This window comes from Gobius niger (assembly GCF_951799975.1).
Source record: "Gobius niger genome assembly, chromosome: 17".
In the NCBI taxonomy this organism is placed as follows: domain Eukaryota; kingdom Metazoa; phylum Chordata; class Actinopteri; order Gobiiformes; family Gobiidae; genus Gobius; species Gobius niger.
The window spans coordinates 5,318,009-5,335,552 of NC_136868.1; the positions used below are offsets into that span (position 1 = coordinate 5,318,009).

At 42.0% G+C, this 17,544-nt stretch overlaps 1 protein-coding gene across 1 annotated transcript in view; it reads right to left on the bottom strand.

Annotated features, from left to right (window-relative positions):
- Positions 1-4,642: 4,642 nt before the first annotated feature.
- Positions 4,643-17,544, bottom strand: part of LOC306977236 (uncharacterized protein) — a 28,408-nt gene continuing 15,506 nt past the window's right edge. The window contains exons 8-14 of the mRNA XM_079575444.1: positions 16,331-17,052; positions 15,778-15,920; positions 13,494-13,715; positions 12,307-12,555; positions 10,565-10,698; positions 9,495-9,818; positions 4,643-8,600 (exon numbers count right to left, since the gene is read on the bottom strand). Coding sequence (XP_079431570.1) covers positions 5,166-8,600; positions 9,495-9,818; positions 10,565-10,698; positions 12,307-12,555; positions 13,494-13,715; positions 15,778-15,920; positions 16,331-17,052 — 5,229 coding nt within the window. The 3' untranslated portion in view covers positions 4,643-5,165. The remainder of the gene's footprint in view (positions 8,601-9,494; positions 9,819-10,564; positions 10,699-12,306; positions 12,556-13,493; positions 13,716-15,777; positions 15,921-16,330; positions 17,053-17,544) is intronic.

Here is a 17,544-nt window from a genome sequence, read left to right on the forward strand (position 1 = left end):
GGTTGTTTGTTTGACATTTCAACAGATGCAAGTTGTTGTACCCTGTAGTTAAGGTGTTATGTTGCTAAACAGGTTGGCGCTGCCAAAAGAGCACTATGGCTCATCTCACAGCTCCACGTTTGATATTTGCAGCAGCTCATTATTGTCTCTGACTGGTTTGTCCAGCAACGTGCAGGAGTAGAAACCAAAAGTCTATCTTTAACCAAGGTGGCTCCGATATCACCAAGTAATAAAGAGTTCAGGGCCAATGTCAAAGTTGTTTGTCCAGGACCAATGTACGGGTTAGGGTTAGGCTAATTGTCTGGCTGGCACATTGGCCCTGGACTCTTAAAGGGGGGGTATTATGCAAAATCGACTTTTTCAAGCTTTACATATTGTTATTCTGTCATTCCCTCATTAAAAACATGCCTGAAGTGTTGCCTTGGCACATTCACGTATTTTTGAGTAATCTGTAAAAACTCTGATGGTGGCCATTTTAGGGATAGGTTTGCCTGAGTCCTCCTAGGAACGCCCCCACCTCCTGGAGACGCCTCCGAGCTTTCGTCACCAGCCGAGTAACCAACCACTGCTCCTCAGCAGAACCCCCTCCCCACTGATGCCACACTGATGGGTCAGAGGTTCTTAAAGAGACAGAGGCCTATTTCAAGACTTTTGCTACAGCCATTTTGAGAGAGCAATTTTATACAAGGCAGTTATTCTAATTTACTGCATTTACAGACCAACAGAAGGTTTGGTCATCATTGTAGTGGGCTATAGACTGGTGCTATGCGATTGAAAAAAGCATAATACCCCCTCTTTAATTACTTGGTGATGTCAGATCGACCATATAACCAAAATGGACGGATGCTTGGGGGGTATAAACACCTTCACAAATGAGCTGTACCGTGTTTGATGCACACTGCAGAAACCAAAGACCTACAAACTTCATGAAGCCGCCAGATTAGCTCAAGAACAGTGCGTGTAGAGAGAGTTTCATGGCCAAGCAGGTCCATCCAAGCGATTGCCACGAGAACAGAACTTATGCCGCTGCATTGTGCCAAGAGTCAAGTTTTTGGAGGGACGACAGGACAAACGCAGTGTCAATTTCGTCGACTAAAGTCATCGTTTTCGGTTGGAGAAGCTCCATGAAGCAGAGCACCTTGATTAAATCAGAGACTTGTGTGGGGAGCCTCACCAGAGTTGAATTTGTTACAGCTGCAAAGGATGAACCAGTGTCACTTAAGTTCATACGTGAGTCACGGCAGGTGCTGATTTTTATGACAACTGTGATGACTAATAAATCAAAATAAATATATGGCAGCTGTTTGCGTGACACCGGGGAGTCGTCCCGTGTTCGCTTGAGGGAAATCACGATTCACGCATTCCAATCAATCACTCAGAAAGTCAGACTGAACGATCCCACAGACTTTATTTAAAAAAAAACAGCACATAGAGAAATGACTTATACATGGAGTGAGACAACAGGTGTAAAATGGCAGACTTAACCCGCGCTCCGGAGAGGTCCGGCTTGGTCTGGCAGAGTTTCGAGTGTCAGGGAACTGTTGAAAAGTTGAAAATGACCAAACAATGCTGCAATTTTAGACGATAAAACTAGCTACAAAAACAGGTGTAGATGAAAGATTTCCACCAAAACACTACAGAAGGCATCCATGTCCCGCAAGTTAATAATCTTAAATCAAGTGACATTTTCTTTCAAATAAATTAAGAGAAATATTTCATGGTGAAATATTTCTGAAATATTTGAGCAGGTAAGTACAAACATCTACCATAGGAACAAGTCTTTTCTCAATTAAAAATAAGAAAAACAATCCAATTAAGGGGAGCAACTGAAGGCAAAGGCAGTTTTTCAATATTTTGAGGATTTTTTTCAAAGGGATTTTTTAATAATAATGCATCGGTTTTATATAGCGCCTTTCTGGACACTCAAAGACGCTTTACATTGCATTATTCATTCACTCCATTCCCGGTGGTGGTAAGCTACTATTGTAGCCACAGCTGCCCTGGGGTAGACTGACGGAAGCGAGGCAACCAGTCTGCGCCATCGGCCCCTCCGACCACCACCACCCGCTCACTACATTCTCTAGGCTTCCTGGTGTTACTAAACGGTCTCCCATCCAAGTACCGACCAGGCCCTTCCCTGCTTAGCTTCCAAGGTCTGACGGGATTGGGCATCGCAAAGGCGGTATGACCACAATCATTTTTTTTTTTTTTTTTAGCCTGATTTATTGTCAAAAAATGTCAAAAAACAATGCAAAATTAATTTTCCCCCAATTTTTTTTTTTTTTTTTACAGATATTTCCACTAAAACATTTTAAAACTCCTTATGGTCCCTTTAAAAAAGATTGCATTGGCCGATTACTATTGCCATATCTTTTCTTTGCAGCGTGTTATCTCATGTTCTAAAACACTTATGCATGTTTGACAAATGTTCCCTTGTTGCCAACTTTAACTGTGCCAAACCAAACCGAACAACATCACAGGGCTCTTCACAGTAAAGAACGTTTGTTACAAAACATCCAATGACTCACAATCCGTTTTTTCATAAACCAAAAGTGATGATAAACGATTGATTCCAAAGATCAGGTCATTAAATCTAAATGAAGTCATGTCCTAACACACCTTGTCATTTTTAAAAGCTCTTTTTTTTGGCTTGTCACAGTCGTTCGTGCACGACACAAGTTTCTCAGTGCATGCGCTTCTGGGAGGGAGCTATTGCGGTGTTTTTTTTTATTACCACCATTACTTTTTATACACTCTTCATAATCATAAGACGCTTCGTTAACTGTCAAATTAAGAATAAAATGCTTCAACAGGACTACGCCTTAAAATTATGTTGGATTTAAGGGATGACGCTTTGGAAAATCAACTCGTGTGTGATTTCTGCCAAGTATATAATATTCTCTGACAATTACTGGAGGGTTATTGTGTTGTTGATGTTGTAGCAATCCGGCTTCGATTGTACGCGATGTTTAAGGATTTAAACAACTGGGTTCTGTTTTTTCTATAAGTTGAAAAGCTGCTGTTCTTGTTTAAAAAAGTATAAGAAAAAAACATCACAATAATAGCCCCCTTACAGAGTGTTCAAATAAAGGCTTCCACTCTTAACCTCTTAATCCCCGCTTTAACCGAGTGCATTTTCTCTTAACAGATGCTTTTTTTATCGTCTTTTTGTTGCTCTTTTGTTGCATTTTCATACTCGTTTTGGTCTCATTTTTGTTGCTATTTTGACACGCACGGTTCAGGTGGGGGTTAAGAGGTTTTTAACTGCACCAGCAAAAGAAAAAAATCACACAAAAAAAAAAATGCGATATAAAAGCTATTAACATGTATAGAACTATCAAATACATTCACTATGTACAAAAGAGCACGTACAGTAGCTGGTTGGGACAGGCCACACCACACCTACTTTGCAAAAGACTCTTCCAAAAAAAAGAAAAGAGTCTGTGAAATAATGTACAGTGGCAATGCACTGTCACTCGTAAATCCACCCTGCCTTATCTTTTAACCAGCTGGACGTGTCTTGTCAAGTTTTCAAAAGAAAAATGCTCGACCATCCCAGCGCTTGGCTTAAAACTATTGAAAACACCTGAAGGTAAGGAGTACGGTAAAGCTACTGTTTATATAGGTAGAAAACACACAGCCCCTATATGTGCAATGCCATAAACATACAATGTGCATAGATCTGCAAAATCTTTAGATAGTGCATGAAACTTGGCTTGAGTCCCGCTGAAACCAACTCATTAATCTTCTTGACAGCATGAAGAAGTTCCACAGAAGTGATACACCCATGAAGCCCAACAACACATGACTACAATATATGCAAGGAATGGCCAGCATGTGAAACGACTTGGAGGAAGATCACAAAGATTAAACTAAGTAGAAAAATAAGCAGGGCAAGAGTTTAAAGCCGTCATGGCTGAAATCGAGGCCTAATATCAACTTCTTTTTTTTATTGTTCAGTGGCTACTGTGGATAGTCTTTTTTTTTGTCACTTCAAAGGTTTTGTTCATCACAATCGAAATAAGTACAGACTATGGGTGGTTGTGCATATTGATCTTTACAACAAAAACAAGGTAAATAGCCTTAAAAACCTTAACACTGATACAAAGTCAGAGTAAGTGCTGTATGTTATGATATAACATAGAAACCAACCCTGCAACCAAGGCACCTAGTGATTAGAATAATTGGTCTACTGCATGGCATTAAATCATCTGTTTTTCTTTCTTCAGTCAGTAATTAATTTAATGACTTACTAACTGCTTGATTTCTAGTTTTTGTCTTGCTTATATAATGATGTGTGTTGGTGAGTCCGGTTTGTGAGTCACTCAGATTTTGTGGCCGTTATTAATTAGTTCAGTGGAATGCGACGCACGCAGTGGATGTTTTTCAGTTGAGGATGATTTGCATATTGTCATTTGGGACTTCCTGGCGTTCGTCCAAGGTGCAAGAATACCTGGTTAGTTAGTAGGAGTAGCAGCAGTTTGTGTACCTCGCCTTTATTTTGTAAAAGGGTAATTCATTTGCCAAGACCCGACTTTGCCCCAAGGGAAGTCGGCATTATCCACACTTGCAATTTTTTAAAAGTTGGATAGTGGATTCTAGACATCCCGTTGAACATTCCCAATGCTACACTGTTTCACTACATTTATATACAAAGATAAAAAAATAAATGTTCTTATTTGGTAGCTCAGACGGTCATCATGAATGTGCACCGTGAGTCAAAAATGATCTCGATTTAAAGACTGCTTTTTGCGCAGCCATTTCACTATTTGCCATTATAAAGTGCCCAAGAAACAAGCTGGATGACAAGCCTTCCAGCTCAACCACAGCATTAATAGTTGTGGCTTTTAAAGGTTTATCTTTTCTTATCTTTACGACTGATTGAGATTGATGAAAGGGAAAAAAAACATCACCAAAACGAAGACACAAATAAACAAGTTAGAAAATGAAAATGGCTCAGTGGAAGAGTAAGGTCGTCACTTTCCGTCGACTCTAAATCTAATTTTGTTCTGATAATTCCTGACTTGGGGTTGAGAATTCATTGTTAATCTTCATGAACATTTTGGGCATTTGGGGGACTTGGGGGTGTTGCTGGTTCTTCATTTTCACCTGCATTTTGCTCATCCTCCGACAAATTGCAATCTTGACCCTCCAGCGGTGATTCTTCATCTTTTTGCATTGTCTTCTGATATTGTCTCTTGCTCTTGTCCAGATATTGAACCAGACTTGTTATCGGAATCATCCTGATCACTGGCAGCTCCTTCCTTATCCACCAGATCTGCCTCATCTGTCTCTTCTAAAGATGGACCAACTTCTTCAGGAGCACCATCAACCATTGGCTGTTCTTTCTCCTCCGCATCTTCAACCAATGGCTCGCTCGGCACAGGAGGATCTCTTTCTTCCGATGTAGCCACCAAATCGTTCTTCCCTTCTTCCATAATCTCAAGATCAGGTTGTTCAATACTGTCCTTTTCATCTCTTTGCTCTGTTGCCTCTACATTGTCTTGATCAGAATCAGGTGCATCAATTTGACTTTCACCAATGTCTCGATCTTCCTCAGGCTGTTCTTCGCCAGTTTCCAAACTTGTATCATCCGATTCCTCAACAATACTTGCTTCTATGTCTTCATTCTCAGCAACAATGTCCTCCAAAATGTCATCTCCCTCATTGCTAGGAAGTTCCATCACTGGTGTACCTTGCGTTGATGTGATTTCCTCCTCATCACGGTCTTCCTGAACACTTGAGTTTGCATCTTCTCCAGCGGATGTGTCTCCCTCCTCACCAGTTGTCATTGGCTGATCTTCTTGATGACTGGCCTCCTCACATGCTGCGACAGTGTCTGTGGCTTCGTCGGTTTGCTCAACCTCACTCAACAACTTCTCCTCTTGTGGTGAATCTGTGCCTACAGTCTCCAGCTCTTCGTTGTTTTCTGGTTGGTCCAAGTCAACTATTTGAGATGTCGTTTCTTCTACTGTGTCCTCTGTAGCTTCTGTTTCATCTGTGACTACATCTGATATATTAACTTCGGCCTCTACTGCTGAATCCTCTGCTGCTTCTTCTTCAAGATCTCGACCATCAGCACTTTCTTGCAAATCACGTTCAGTAGCCAAAGACGCCTCTGTTTCTTCAACTGTTTGTGTATTTTGTTCAGCTTCTTCTGTTAAATCTTCCGTGGTTTCAGTATCCTGGGTGACTTCACTTTCTTTCAAATCATTTTCAGGAGATATTGGAGCATCTTCAGCTTTAGAGGGACAGGACTCTTCTTGTTCAGTATCTTCTTGCTCTACCGCCTCCTGGTCAGATATTGTTGCATCTTGTGCATCTGGTTTTGGTTTGTCCTGTTGACTTTCTTCTAAGATAGTTTCTGGATCTTCGTTGCTTTCCAAACCTTGTGTTTCAATCACAGTTGGCTCTGCTGGGTCATCAGGTGCACTAAGTTCCTCTGCAGGTGTACTCCCTGAAGATGTTTGCTCGTCAACTGCATTTTCCAGCTTAATCGAGACTGGATCATTTTGGCTCAGTGCAGCAGTATCTTCATCTATTTTATCCGATACTGACTCATCTGTAGCTGTTTCTTCAGTATTTGTGGTAATAACGACATCATCAACGGAAATATCGTCCAATTGTTCCTGTTTTGGGTCCTTGTTTGGTTCCTCAGAGTCTGCTGGTTCCATGTCTGTGGATGCTTCAATTGCAACCTCAGCTTCAACATCTTGAGAGGTGGTATCTTCCGGGCTTCCGTCCTCTACTAAACTTGTATCTATATCTATAGTATTTTCTGTGCTCTCTGAGATATCTGTTATCAGCACTGCTTGAGGCTTGGTAATATCTGTTGTAGACAATTCAGGTGCGTTTTCAATTGGTTGCTCAATTATAGGATCTGCCATTAGTTCCACTTTTTCAATTTTGTCTACAATAGTGTCTTCTAGAGGTGTGGGTGGCTGTAGTTGTATATGTGGTACATTGGTAGTAGGGTCAACCATCGATGCTTCTGCCCGGCTTTTTTCAATGTTTATCTTTTTGGGAACATTCTTACCCTTTTTAGCCAATGTTCCCGAGAAACTTGGTTTGCTTGTGTCTTGTTTTGATGATGGCTCATTAGATTGGGGATTGACAAAAGTGTGCTGTACCAATGGTGTTTGACTTTGGATGATATGTACCCCTTTTTTCGGAGTAACCCCGACACCTGCCCCCAAAACCGCAACCGGTGATGGGCCTGGTGAAAATACTTGTGATAGTCCAGCTGGCTGCGACTGTACCACCCAACTCCCTCCCAATGGTTGGTTCACTGTTACTAAACCCCGAGTGCTAGTTAAAGGGTGACCCGACAGAACGCCGAAGACACCAGAGTGGGCTGCGTGGCCAAAGACCCCCTGAGGAGGAGCAGCCTCTTTCTCCAGGACATCATCTTCGGGTGAAGTACCCTCAGGGGAGCCTGAATTTGAACTATCTGCCTCAACTGCAGTAGACTTTGTATCTGGAATCAATGCAGTAGGTTTTGTATCCGGAACCAATGTATAGTGGCCTGCCGGATTTGGACCGACTATTTTCCATCCTTCCATCCCAGCCATGCCCGGGGAACCAGGACTACCTGGAAGTAAAATTGTCGGACTTGTCGGGCCAGTTGTGGGGCTACCAGGGCTTCCAGAGAAAAACACTGTGGGGCTGAGTGGACTTGAGCCAAGAGAGCCAAGAGAACCACTTACAAAGCCACCACTGACTCCTGTACTGCTGATAATGGTAGAGGCTGACTGGGTTACTCCGCCAGCCTGACCAGCCAACTGTGGACCACCAACTAGAATAGGTGGTCCACAGGTGGTCAACCCACTACCCTGACCAGCCAACTGTGGACCACCAACTACAATAGGTGGTCCACAGGTGGCCATTCCACTACCCTGACCAGCCAACTGTGAACCACCAACTACAATATAACCGGGAAACCTTGGGGAAGTTCCGCCTCCTGCCATCATGACAGTGCTCTGCATATTTGGCTGCATCGGTGGCTGGACTATGTACTGTAATGGCATAGGGTTAGGGGCGTAGATAAGTTGTGGCTGTTGCACATAAATTGTCTGGGGAGAGCGTGGCATTGTTGCGAACTGGCTAATGTTAGATGTGCCAGTGTTAGATGAACTGCTGCTATTGGACCGGTTGCTTATGTTGGTTGTTTTGTTGATGTTCGATGTTATGTTGGTCACCTGTTGGCGTGGAGACTGTGGTGGTGGTGGGCTAATGCTACTAACATTGCTAACTTTGTTCACCTTGCTAACAGAGTTAACAGTTGACTTTGAAATGTTAGAAGATATCACCCTCTCTGTGCTCACATCCACATTCTTCTCAAATTTGGGAATGAACGGCTCGACACTTCTCTTAATGACCTCTGGTTTAACCTTGTACGTCGGGGTGGGTGGAAGGTCTGGCTTCGGGGGGACACAGATGTCCGCGAGGATTTTGAACTTGGGTCCCAAATCGTCAAGGAACTGCAGGTCATTGTCGGACTCCAGGAGGCTGCAACAGCCTACCGACCCAGCAGGAGAGCCGTGACCCTCATCATCATACACCAACAGGGCATCCTTTCCGGTGATAGGTTGTGCCGCTTTCTGTGAAGAGACATTTAAGACAATTGTGTTATTACTGTAAACATGTATAGTCTGCTTCCGTTAAAGTGACTTGCTTGACTAGTTGGGATAATCTCTGGCAATGAAAATTTAAGATTTCCAGATCTCCAAGTACAATCCCTACTAATAAATCAATGGAGATTTTTCAAAAGTTAAATACCGATGTGATTCTGCTGGATTTGTTCACATAAAGGCATTTGGACAAGCTTCCTTTGGTGACAGTCCTGTGACTTTTAGAATCCAGTTTAAAATGTTGCTCTTTGTTTTTAAATCTCTTCATGACTTGACACCTTCATACCTAAAAGACTTGCTGAATTTGCACACTCCTAGCAGATCATTGAGGTCCTCGGACCAGTTGCTCTTAGACTTTAGCCCACGGTCCAAACGAAAAACCAGAGGAGATCGAGCCTTTGCTGTTGCTGGCCCTAAACTCTGGAACTCTCTGCCTCTGCCAATCAGAATGGCCTCCACTGTTGACAATTTCAAGTCGTTGTTGAAAACGCATCTCTTTGCACTGGCTTTCAATCCAAGTTGAGCTGGACATTTGATAATGCTGCAGTTTTTATTTTTTGTACATTGTTGAAGTAATATGTTTTTTGTGTGTCTGTATTTTTGCACTGAATATGGAAAGCACTTTGGGGCAGTACTCTTGACCTTGACAGCGGTCTAACCTCCCCTCATTAAATCCATTACTTAGATGTGGCCCCAGGTCTTACCTACCTCTGATGTGGATAAATCAAACATGAGCTATCACTTGAAAGTACTCATCACAAATGTTATTTCTCCTCATGATTAACAAAAACAACATCGACAAATAATAAAAGCCCGACCACTTTTTATTAAAACCAAAACACCTGAATTAGAGAAAGTTCTAACCTGTATGTAGTACTCCTCCAGGAAGTCCTCAGGGAGCGCCATTTCCTCAAACAGAGCACTTTGATGGTCGTACATTGTCCATTGGTTGTTGACAAAGAAACCGCCATCTTTGAACTTTGGATCTCTGTCGGGGTTGTTGTAGTCTACGCCCTCCGCGCCCCTGAAAACCTGGCCGCCCATTCCCATTGTCATGTTGGTCTCGTCGTAGCTTGTTAATGTTCGTATGTGCTCTTCTTTAGTCATCCCACCAGTCAGCAGATGGTTTCCTGCCTCGACCCTTTGTTGGGTGCCCATCACTATAGGAGCGCTGTAAAGTGGAATATCCTAAAAAGAAAACAAGGTAAACCATTATTTATAATCTACCGTGAACGTTGAAGAGTATGACATTACAAAATCGGTAAAATGATTCACAATTTGAGTATTTATTTCATTTAAGTATTTTTTTCAGTATTCGGACAGAACAGAACAGGGTGAAGGAGGGGAGAGACATTCATCAAAATTTGAGCCGACATAACTTTGGACAGAACAATGATACGCAGCCTTAATCACTTGACCATCAGCTGCGCATATTTTTGTTTGATTTGTTTTTGACTGGTTTAAATGTGTTTTTCTTTGGCTTTTCTTGCTTTTGTTTGGCTATTTTATTGCCTTTTTGTCACATTTTTGCATAGTTTTTGCCACTTTTGTTGCACTTTCATCACTTTTTTTGTCAGGCTTTTTTGCGTTTTTGTCGCTATTTTGACCCTTTTTTTTCCCTAGAAGCTTTTAGATTTGGGTAAAGCCAGACTGGAGAAAATGTGCGTGGTTCAGCTTAAGAGGAAGTGATTATATAACATAAGTAATTCAATCTAAACTATTAAACTCCGACATAGTGGTGCAAAACTAGTATAATCAAGAGTATTAATCTTAAAGTACAAGGCTTCGGTTTTTGTTTTATTTTTCAGGAAATCCAATTTTAATTTCAAGAGCGTAGCAAGAACAGGTTGTAAAATGAAAAAAATTTACACAATTGAATACATTTATTTGTGGTCCATTGGTTCAGTGGCCTAATAGTAAAAAGCTAACTTTACCTTATCCTCGCCTTGGCCCTCCGTGTGGTATGAAATCAGGTGTTCCTTCGCCTCGAATGGCAGTTCACTAAATTTATCTGCGAAGACGGCGTTGGGTCCACCACACTGACAGAAGACCAGCAGACAAGGGACAACTGTGGAAAGTGTGCACATTAATCAACGTTTCTTTATGAGCACCTGCAGGTATAACGCCATTAATAGACTTTGCTTGCTGACATAAGTATATCTCTAAAGCCCTTTTTGCAGACGCATGTCAATTCTCTAAGCAGATAAAAGGGGCCGACTATATTGTAAGCCGTAATCATACCTTCGGAGCACTTCGACTTGGTTTAATTTTATGTGACTATTATTGGATCATGTAACAGCTCACGTAACAGTATTTAAATATGGGAAACGTGGAAGAGCTTGGTCGCTTCTAACTTCATTCCCGTTTGGGTCCATAGAGGAGAGGAGGAGAGGCTAAATGCTAACAACATCTCCGGTCTTGTTGCGTGACTGAGGGCACGCGTAAAGCCCAGACACGTACGCAGCAACTCGTCTAAGCTAAGGCAAGAACATAGCTCAGTATGCGAAAGCGGTGGCCTATAGATACAGACGAATCTTTACAATCTTTAGAGAAACACAATTTTCCACTCTTTTTTGCCATTTTCTGGTGGAATATCAACTTATTTATCACATACAAATAAAGGCAAGTGTAAATCGGGCCCATATGGATATTTTCTCACAGCAGATTGTTCAGTAGAAGTGAAAAAACGGCAGTTGTAGCAAGCGCTAGCTAGCCGTTAGCATTAGCCCGATGCTAACAGGTAGCATCAAGTTAGCATTCTCCGTTATTCATGTATTTATGGGCTGTTGAACCACTTTGCTCCTCCCCATGTCTTTGTTTCTTTATTTAGTAGAAACTATGTTCATATTTCAGCATTTGTTAAAGACGTTTTTGAATAATTAGAGAAAATTTAAATGTTTTCAAAATTGTTTTCCCCCTTAACTATGACCATATATGGGCGATTCCAGAGATTCGGTCTGTATCTATACAGACGGCATCTCTGGAATCATGTTTGAAAACAGTTACTTTAACAAATGCTGAATTATGAATATAGTTTATACTAAATAAAGATACAAAGACATGGGGAGGAGCAAAGTGGTTCAACAGCTCATAAATACATAAATAGCAGAGAATGCTAACATGATGCTACATGCTAGCATCGTGCTAATGCTAACGCTATAATGCTCTACTCAACAATCTGCTGTGAAGAAACATCCATATAGACTCGAAAAACTGTGTTTCCCAAAACATTCTGTTTTCCCCCTTGGCGAGGCCTCGCCCCCTTCTATGACGAGATGCCGTCTGTATCTAATGCTTTAATTCAGCCAATGCTCCCATGTTGTCCCCCAATGAGGGGTCTGAAATCAAACCTCCTTTCCTCCAATCAATCGTTATCGTAATCCTGACCCCTGACTTCATCACTAACTTTAAGTCCTAATATCTGGCCAAGAAAATCACATGAAAACTTAAAGTATCTGTTAAAGAGGTATGTTGAGAAATATTTAAAAAAGTAATATTTTCAATGTTGGTTTCATGTCGTCTTTGTTCAAGAATAGCCGAATTTTGTTTTGTGCATTTTGCTGCGAGGAGAACCAGTCAGCAGTGGAGCCCTTATCCAGATACATTCATGGTCAGGTTTACTGTTGTGCATGTTTTCAATTACTTAAAACGTTTGTATCCAGAAGTGTGAACTTACAGAACAACAGGCAAACGGCGCAGACCATGACCGCCACGGCGGGGCCACCAAAGTTCGACTCCTGGTCTTCGTCACCGGTCGCGGCTCTCATGTTACAGTCAGCATAATCTGTGCCCTTACAGTCGCACACCTCCACCTTGAAGATCTCCGGAGTGGGACATGCCAGGCCCTGGGCGTCAAAAACAGCCACCTCAATCGTATACGAGCCGCGCCAGAGTATCTCCTGGGAGACTAATGACGCTGTGGTGTCTGAGGACGAAAAACAATGCTGGTATTAGGAGAAGAAGTGACCAGAAAAGAAAGAGCCCATTTCGAAAATGAGACTTAAAGGGGCTGGATCATGCAAGTTGGCCATTTTATACTCACTACTGCCACCTCAGGCCATATGTGTAACTGCACCTTCTATATTAAGCTTGTGCATGACGGCAATTCGGACCCGAAGTGACACCTTTTTAAGTGACAGGATTTTAGAGGCAGTTGTGCTGAACAGGTCTGAGCTCATTCTACACATTAGGACATGGCTGGAACATGTAGGGGAAGGAAAAGACATAATTTTAACATTTTTAAACTCCCTATAGTCCCTTTAAGTTTGCTCATGTCAGCTCTTAATCTCTTCACCCTCGCCGTAGCCAAGTGCATTTTCTTCAGTTCAGCTTTACCCAAATTTACAGCCTTCAGGCCAGGGTAATGAGCTACAAAACTCTTCTAAACTGATCACTTTCTTTGCGTTGTTGTCACTTTGTTGACATTTTTTCCTTGTCTTCTTTGTTGCATTTTTGTCAATTTCCCCCCCAAATTTTCCTCACTTTTTGTCACTTTTCTGTTGCTCTTTTGTGGCTTCTTTGTAGCGTCTTCGTCACACTTTCTTGCCTCTCATCCATGTGGCCTCTACTGCTCATGTAGCACCACTTGTCTGTAGAACTCGCGGAGCGCGCTTGCATCCAGTTTGTAGTTAAAGCTGAAGAACTATTTGAAACGCTTTGCTATGGAGAAACAGATGCCACAAAATGCATCCAATTCCCTTTCAGTCATTTGTGTTTAGTCCTGGTTTTGTGGAGGTCATCATGGCAAAATCAAGACTATCTATCACTAAGACATGAACAACGAGAATGAAACAATGTCTGAGGCAAAGAAACCCGTAAGTAAAAACAGAATCTTTAGAAATTTAGCACCGCCAAGATTCCTACCAGAGACGGCCTCCACCTTCCACAGGCCGCGGGTGTTGTCAGGGATGATTTCAAATCTGAAGGGCGGACCGTTGGGGTCCATGTCTTCATCCTCGGCAGTTACATTAACGGATTTCTTGTCAGCACAGATGGAGTCAGAGAGTGTGAGGAGAGTGGGGCAGTGGTCGTTGGAATCCTGGACTTTAATGGCAATAGTTCCAGTGGAAGTCTTTGAAGGCATGTCTGATGACAGAAGAATTCCATTATTGTTGTAAAAAGGAGGAAAATACACAAGCTTTATATTTGGACCCAATATATAATGAATGCAGGTCATCTGAGGGGGCAAGATTTGGAAGCCCCACGACACTGAAAAAAGTTGTCAGAAGGTCAACTGAGTGAAAATCTGAGTGAAAATCTGTGTAAAGTATCTGCCAAAAACATTCAGTGTATCCTCCAGCCATTGCAAAAACAAACTATGCTACGCCTTTATGTAGGATTATCGGGTTTAAGGGTTTGTTTGTTGAGCCTGATGCTGCTAAACTAGTTGTACGGGAAAGTAAAAAGGCATGGGTATGCGGTATGCGACGAGAGGTCGGTCAAGTAATTGTTTTGTTTTGAAAGCTTGAATCAAACTTGAATGCTTTTTTTCCCCTGCAGCAACTTTAGTAGAGTAATGTCAATATGCTTTTAAAAGTTTCTCGTCCTAAAACGTGACAAATGTAATCAAACAATGCTTACAGTATAATGTTTCTGCAGTACTGCTTATTTCATGATGCTTTGCCTTTGGTGGTCGGTTTTTATGTGCTTTTTAAAACGCTCTCCAACTTTTTTACTGTTTTCCTTTACCTGGTATTTCATAAACTGGACAATTTCCAAAGCCACACCTCGTGGATTTAGTCGTTAAACTGGTTCTGTCAAACGTGTAGCGTCAGTAAAACAGGCAACGCTCTCGTCTTATCTCTCCATACGTGTATGAACACTTTTGAACTTGACAATCCATTTAGTAAAAGGGGGACAAGAGAAACAAGGATTTTGACCGTGAGAAGAATAGATACAGACGGCATCTTTGGAATTGCCCATTAGTCCGACGTCTCATTATTACGAGAATGTCCCATTGAGTAGGGGTTGAAAAGTAAGATTAGGGTCAGGCAAGAGTCCACTGACCTTAAAGGGATATTGCAGGAATTTTTTTTATAGGGCCTCATTTCGTAGTTATCCAGAGTGTTGTTTATTTCTGGAGACATTTTTTTTTTTTTTATTCATGCAGTCCTTATATTTGAAGAATTTAGTGGCGCTAGCACATTTCTACGGGGCCAGCTGGCCTGCATTGAACGCAGTCTGACCCACCCAAAATAAACACCCAAAAAATCAACAACACTCTTGATATCTAGGAAATGAGGCCCTGTGTCAAAAATCCTGAAATATCCCTTTAAGGTTAGGGCCAAGGTAAGCACCTCTGCTTAATGGTAAATTTTCCCAATAATGAGATGTCGGACCAATGGCATGGCACCGGAATTGCCCATGTATGGTCAAGAGAAAAATCAACATTTTCTCCAATCACTCCTTTAACAAATGCTGATTTTTTAGAGAGTAGAGTTTAATGCTAAATAAAAATACAAAGACATGCAAAGGAGCAAAGTGGGTCTACAGCCCATAAATACTTAAAAACAGGACAATGCAAACATAACGTTCAAAGTTAGCATCGTGCTACATGCTAACGTTAGCTACAACTGCAGGTTTTTTTGCTTCTACTGAACAATCTTCTATGAACAAACATCCATATAGATCCGATTTTGACTTGACTTTATTTGCATGTGATAAATAAGTTTATGTTGTCTGTATCTATGGAGGAACTAAAACACATGGTTTTTGCATGGATTTTCCCCAACCACAAAAAAAGAAAGTATTATAGTCCAGTACTCCCCAGAAAAAAAGGAGATTCTCACAGCAAACTAACATAAACAGTATCCGTGTGCCCATATAGGCTACGGTAAACTTATTAAAGGGTTAGGGTCATGTCCACATTAAAGGCTTCCTTTTTACTTTTTGGTTTTGTTTTGGTTCCCACATTATCAGAACATTTCTAAATCTTAGCATCTGTCTCTTGTCATGTCCAAGTTAGTGCTAATGGAGCTCTCTACAAAGATGAACAGAGTCATGTCTATAATTTTTCCAAATATTGGAAGTCCCACATTTTCAAGTTATGCTCTGATTTCTTGCCCTTTTTTAAACATGTAGAAACCCATAGTTTAAATGGAATATTTTAATTGTGCCCCATGTGCATAACGGCTGTGGTGCTTGATACCTTTTGTTATGGACACAATCTTGGCATAGTAAGTGCCGTTGATCAAGAAGGGCGACTCTCGGTCTGGAGCCTTGTTCAGTCTGATTTCTGCTGTTTCGTCGTCAATAGTTATCCAATTATCAGGATCATAGGCTTTGGCGTAACTGCAAAAAAGAATATCACAAAGAAAAGCAGGGGATTTATTCAGGCTGTGTCTATTGTGGTTTGTGAATGAAACTATGTATAGATGGATAGTTGGCAGCACATCAAAAAACAACCCTCTTTTTTTAGACTTTTTCAAATGGCATTAAAGTGTATTGGTCGATATGGGCTCCTTTTGAGAATTGGAAACATTATTCTTACAGTTTTACATTAGAATAGGAAATTAAACAGATCGTCCTGCTGTTGGACCTCTTCTATTTACAAAAAACAGACATGGAGAGGAACAAAGAGGTCCAGCATTTGTTCTACGTTGTATCTACGTTTACATATTTGCAGTCATCGCCAGGTTACTTCGCCTAAAGTGATGTCACCGAGAACTATGAAGTGACCACGGCAAGTTTGTGGCACCTACTTGACATCCTCCGCGATCTCTCCAGTGTCGGGGTCGATTGCAGCGTAGGTCACGATCACGTCATTCAAGGACTGTTCCGGGCCCTCAGAAACTGGCACGTCTTTGGTATCGGGCTTGAACTCTGGTCCCTCGGGCACGTTGTTCACTGATATATGTATGGGAGTGCCCTTCTTCTTGGGCCTTGGCCTTTTCTTCTTTGGCCTTGGTTTCCTGGGTTTGCCATCGGGCCCTAAATGGAGTTCAGGGTGCAGTCCGAGTTCAGGGTGCAGTCCGAGTTCAGGGTTCATTCCAAGCTCAGGGTGCATTCCGACTCCAGCACCTGGTCCTGGACCCGGTTTGAGTTTCCCCTTTGGTCCTCCCCCGGCCCCAAGTTCAGGGTGAAGCCCTAGATCAACGCCCAGGTCAGCGTCCAGGTCAGCGTCCAAGTCAGCGTCCAAGTCAGCGTCCAAGTCAGCGTCCAAGTCAGCGTTTAAATCAGCATCTAATCCCATGTCTAGTCCGAGGCCCATTCCCATGCCCATTCCCATATCCATCCCAGCGTCCAGTCCAAGATCCATTCCCATGTCGAGTCCCATGCCCGCACCCATGCCCCCACCCATGCCCCCACCCATGCCCGCCTTGACGTCCACATCCATCAGGGTCGCTTTGCCCCTCACTAATGGTGCCACGTTGTCAAGGAGCACGTCCAAGTCCAGATTCTTCACTTCTTCAAAATCCAACGGCTGGTGACAAGGAGGTATAAGAAAACTGTGATTTGTATCCATTTATAGAACAACTGATTAATTTCTTCAAGATCTATTAAACCACTCTGCTGTTGTCTATAACTTATAAGTGAGGAGTGTTGTTTAGAGGTTGGTGAATTGACCCTGTGCTGTAGTGACTCTCTGAGATTTTAAATATTTGCTGTTTAAAATCTCAGAGCCATCCCCAGGTACTTCGAGTTATATTTGGCACATTCGCAAAATTAGGACTGAATTACTGCTGTTTTTCATACAGCTACATTACACAAAATGCCAATGCTCATTTGCCCAAACATGTTTTAAAAGCCTAAATGAAGAGAGGCAAAATGACTGTAGATAGTTCCCATTAATATCAACTGGAGAGCAGCATAACATATCAGTGGAACAATGTGGAATAGGCTAATCTTCCAACATACAGAGAAGATGAGTAAATGACAGGCGCCAAGTTAGCTAGCACTAGTTTGTAAATAATCT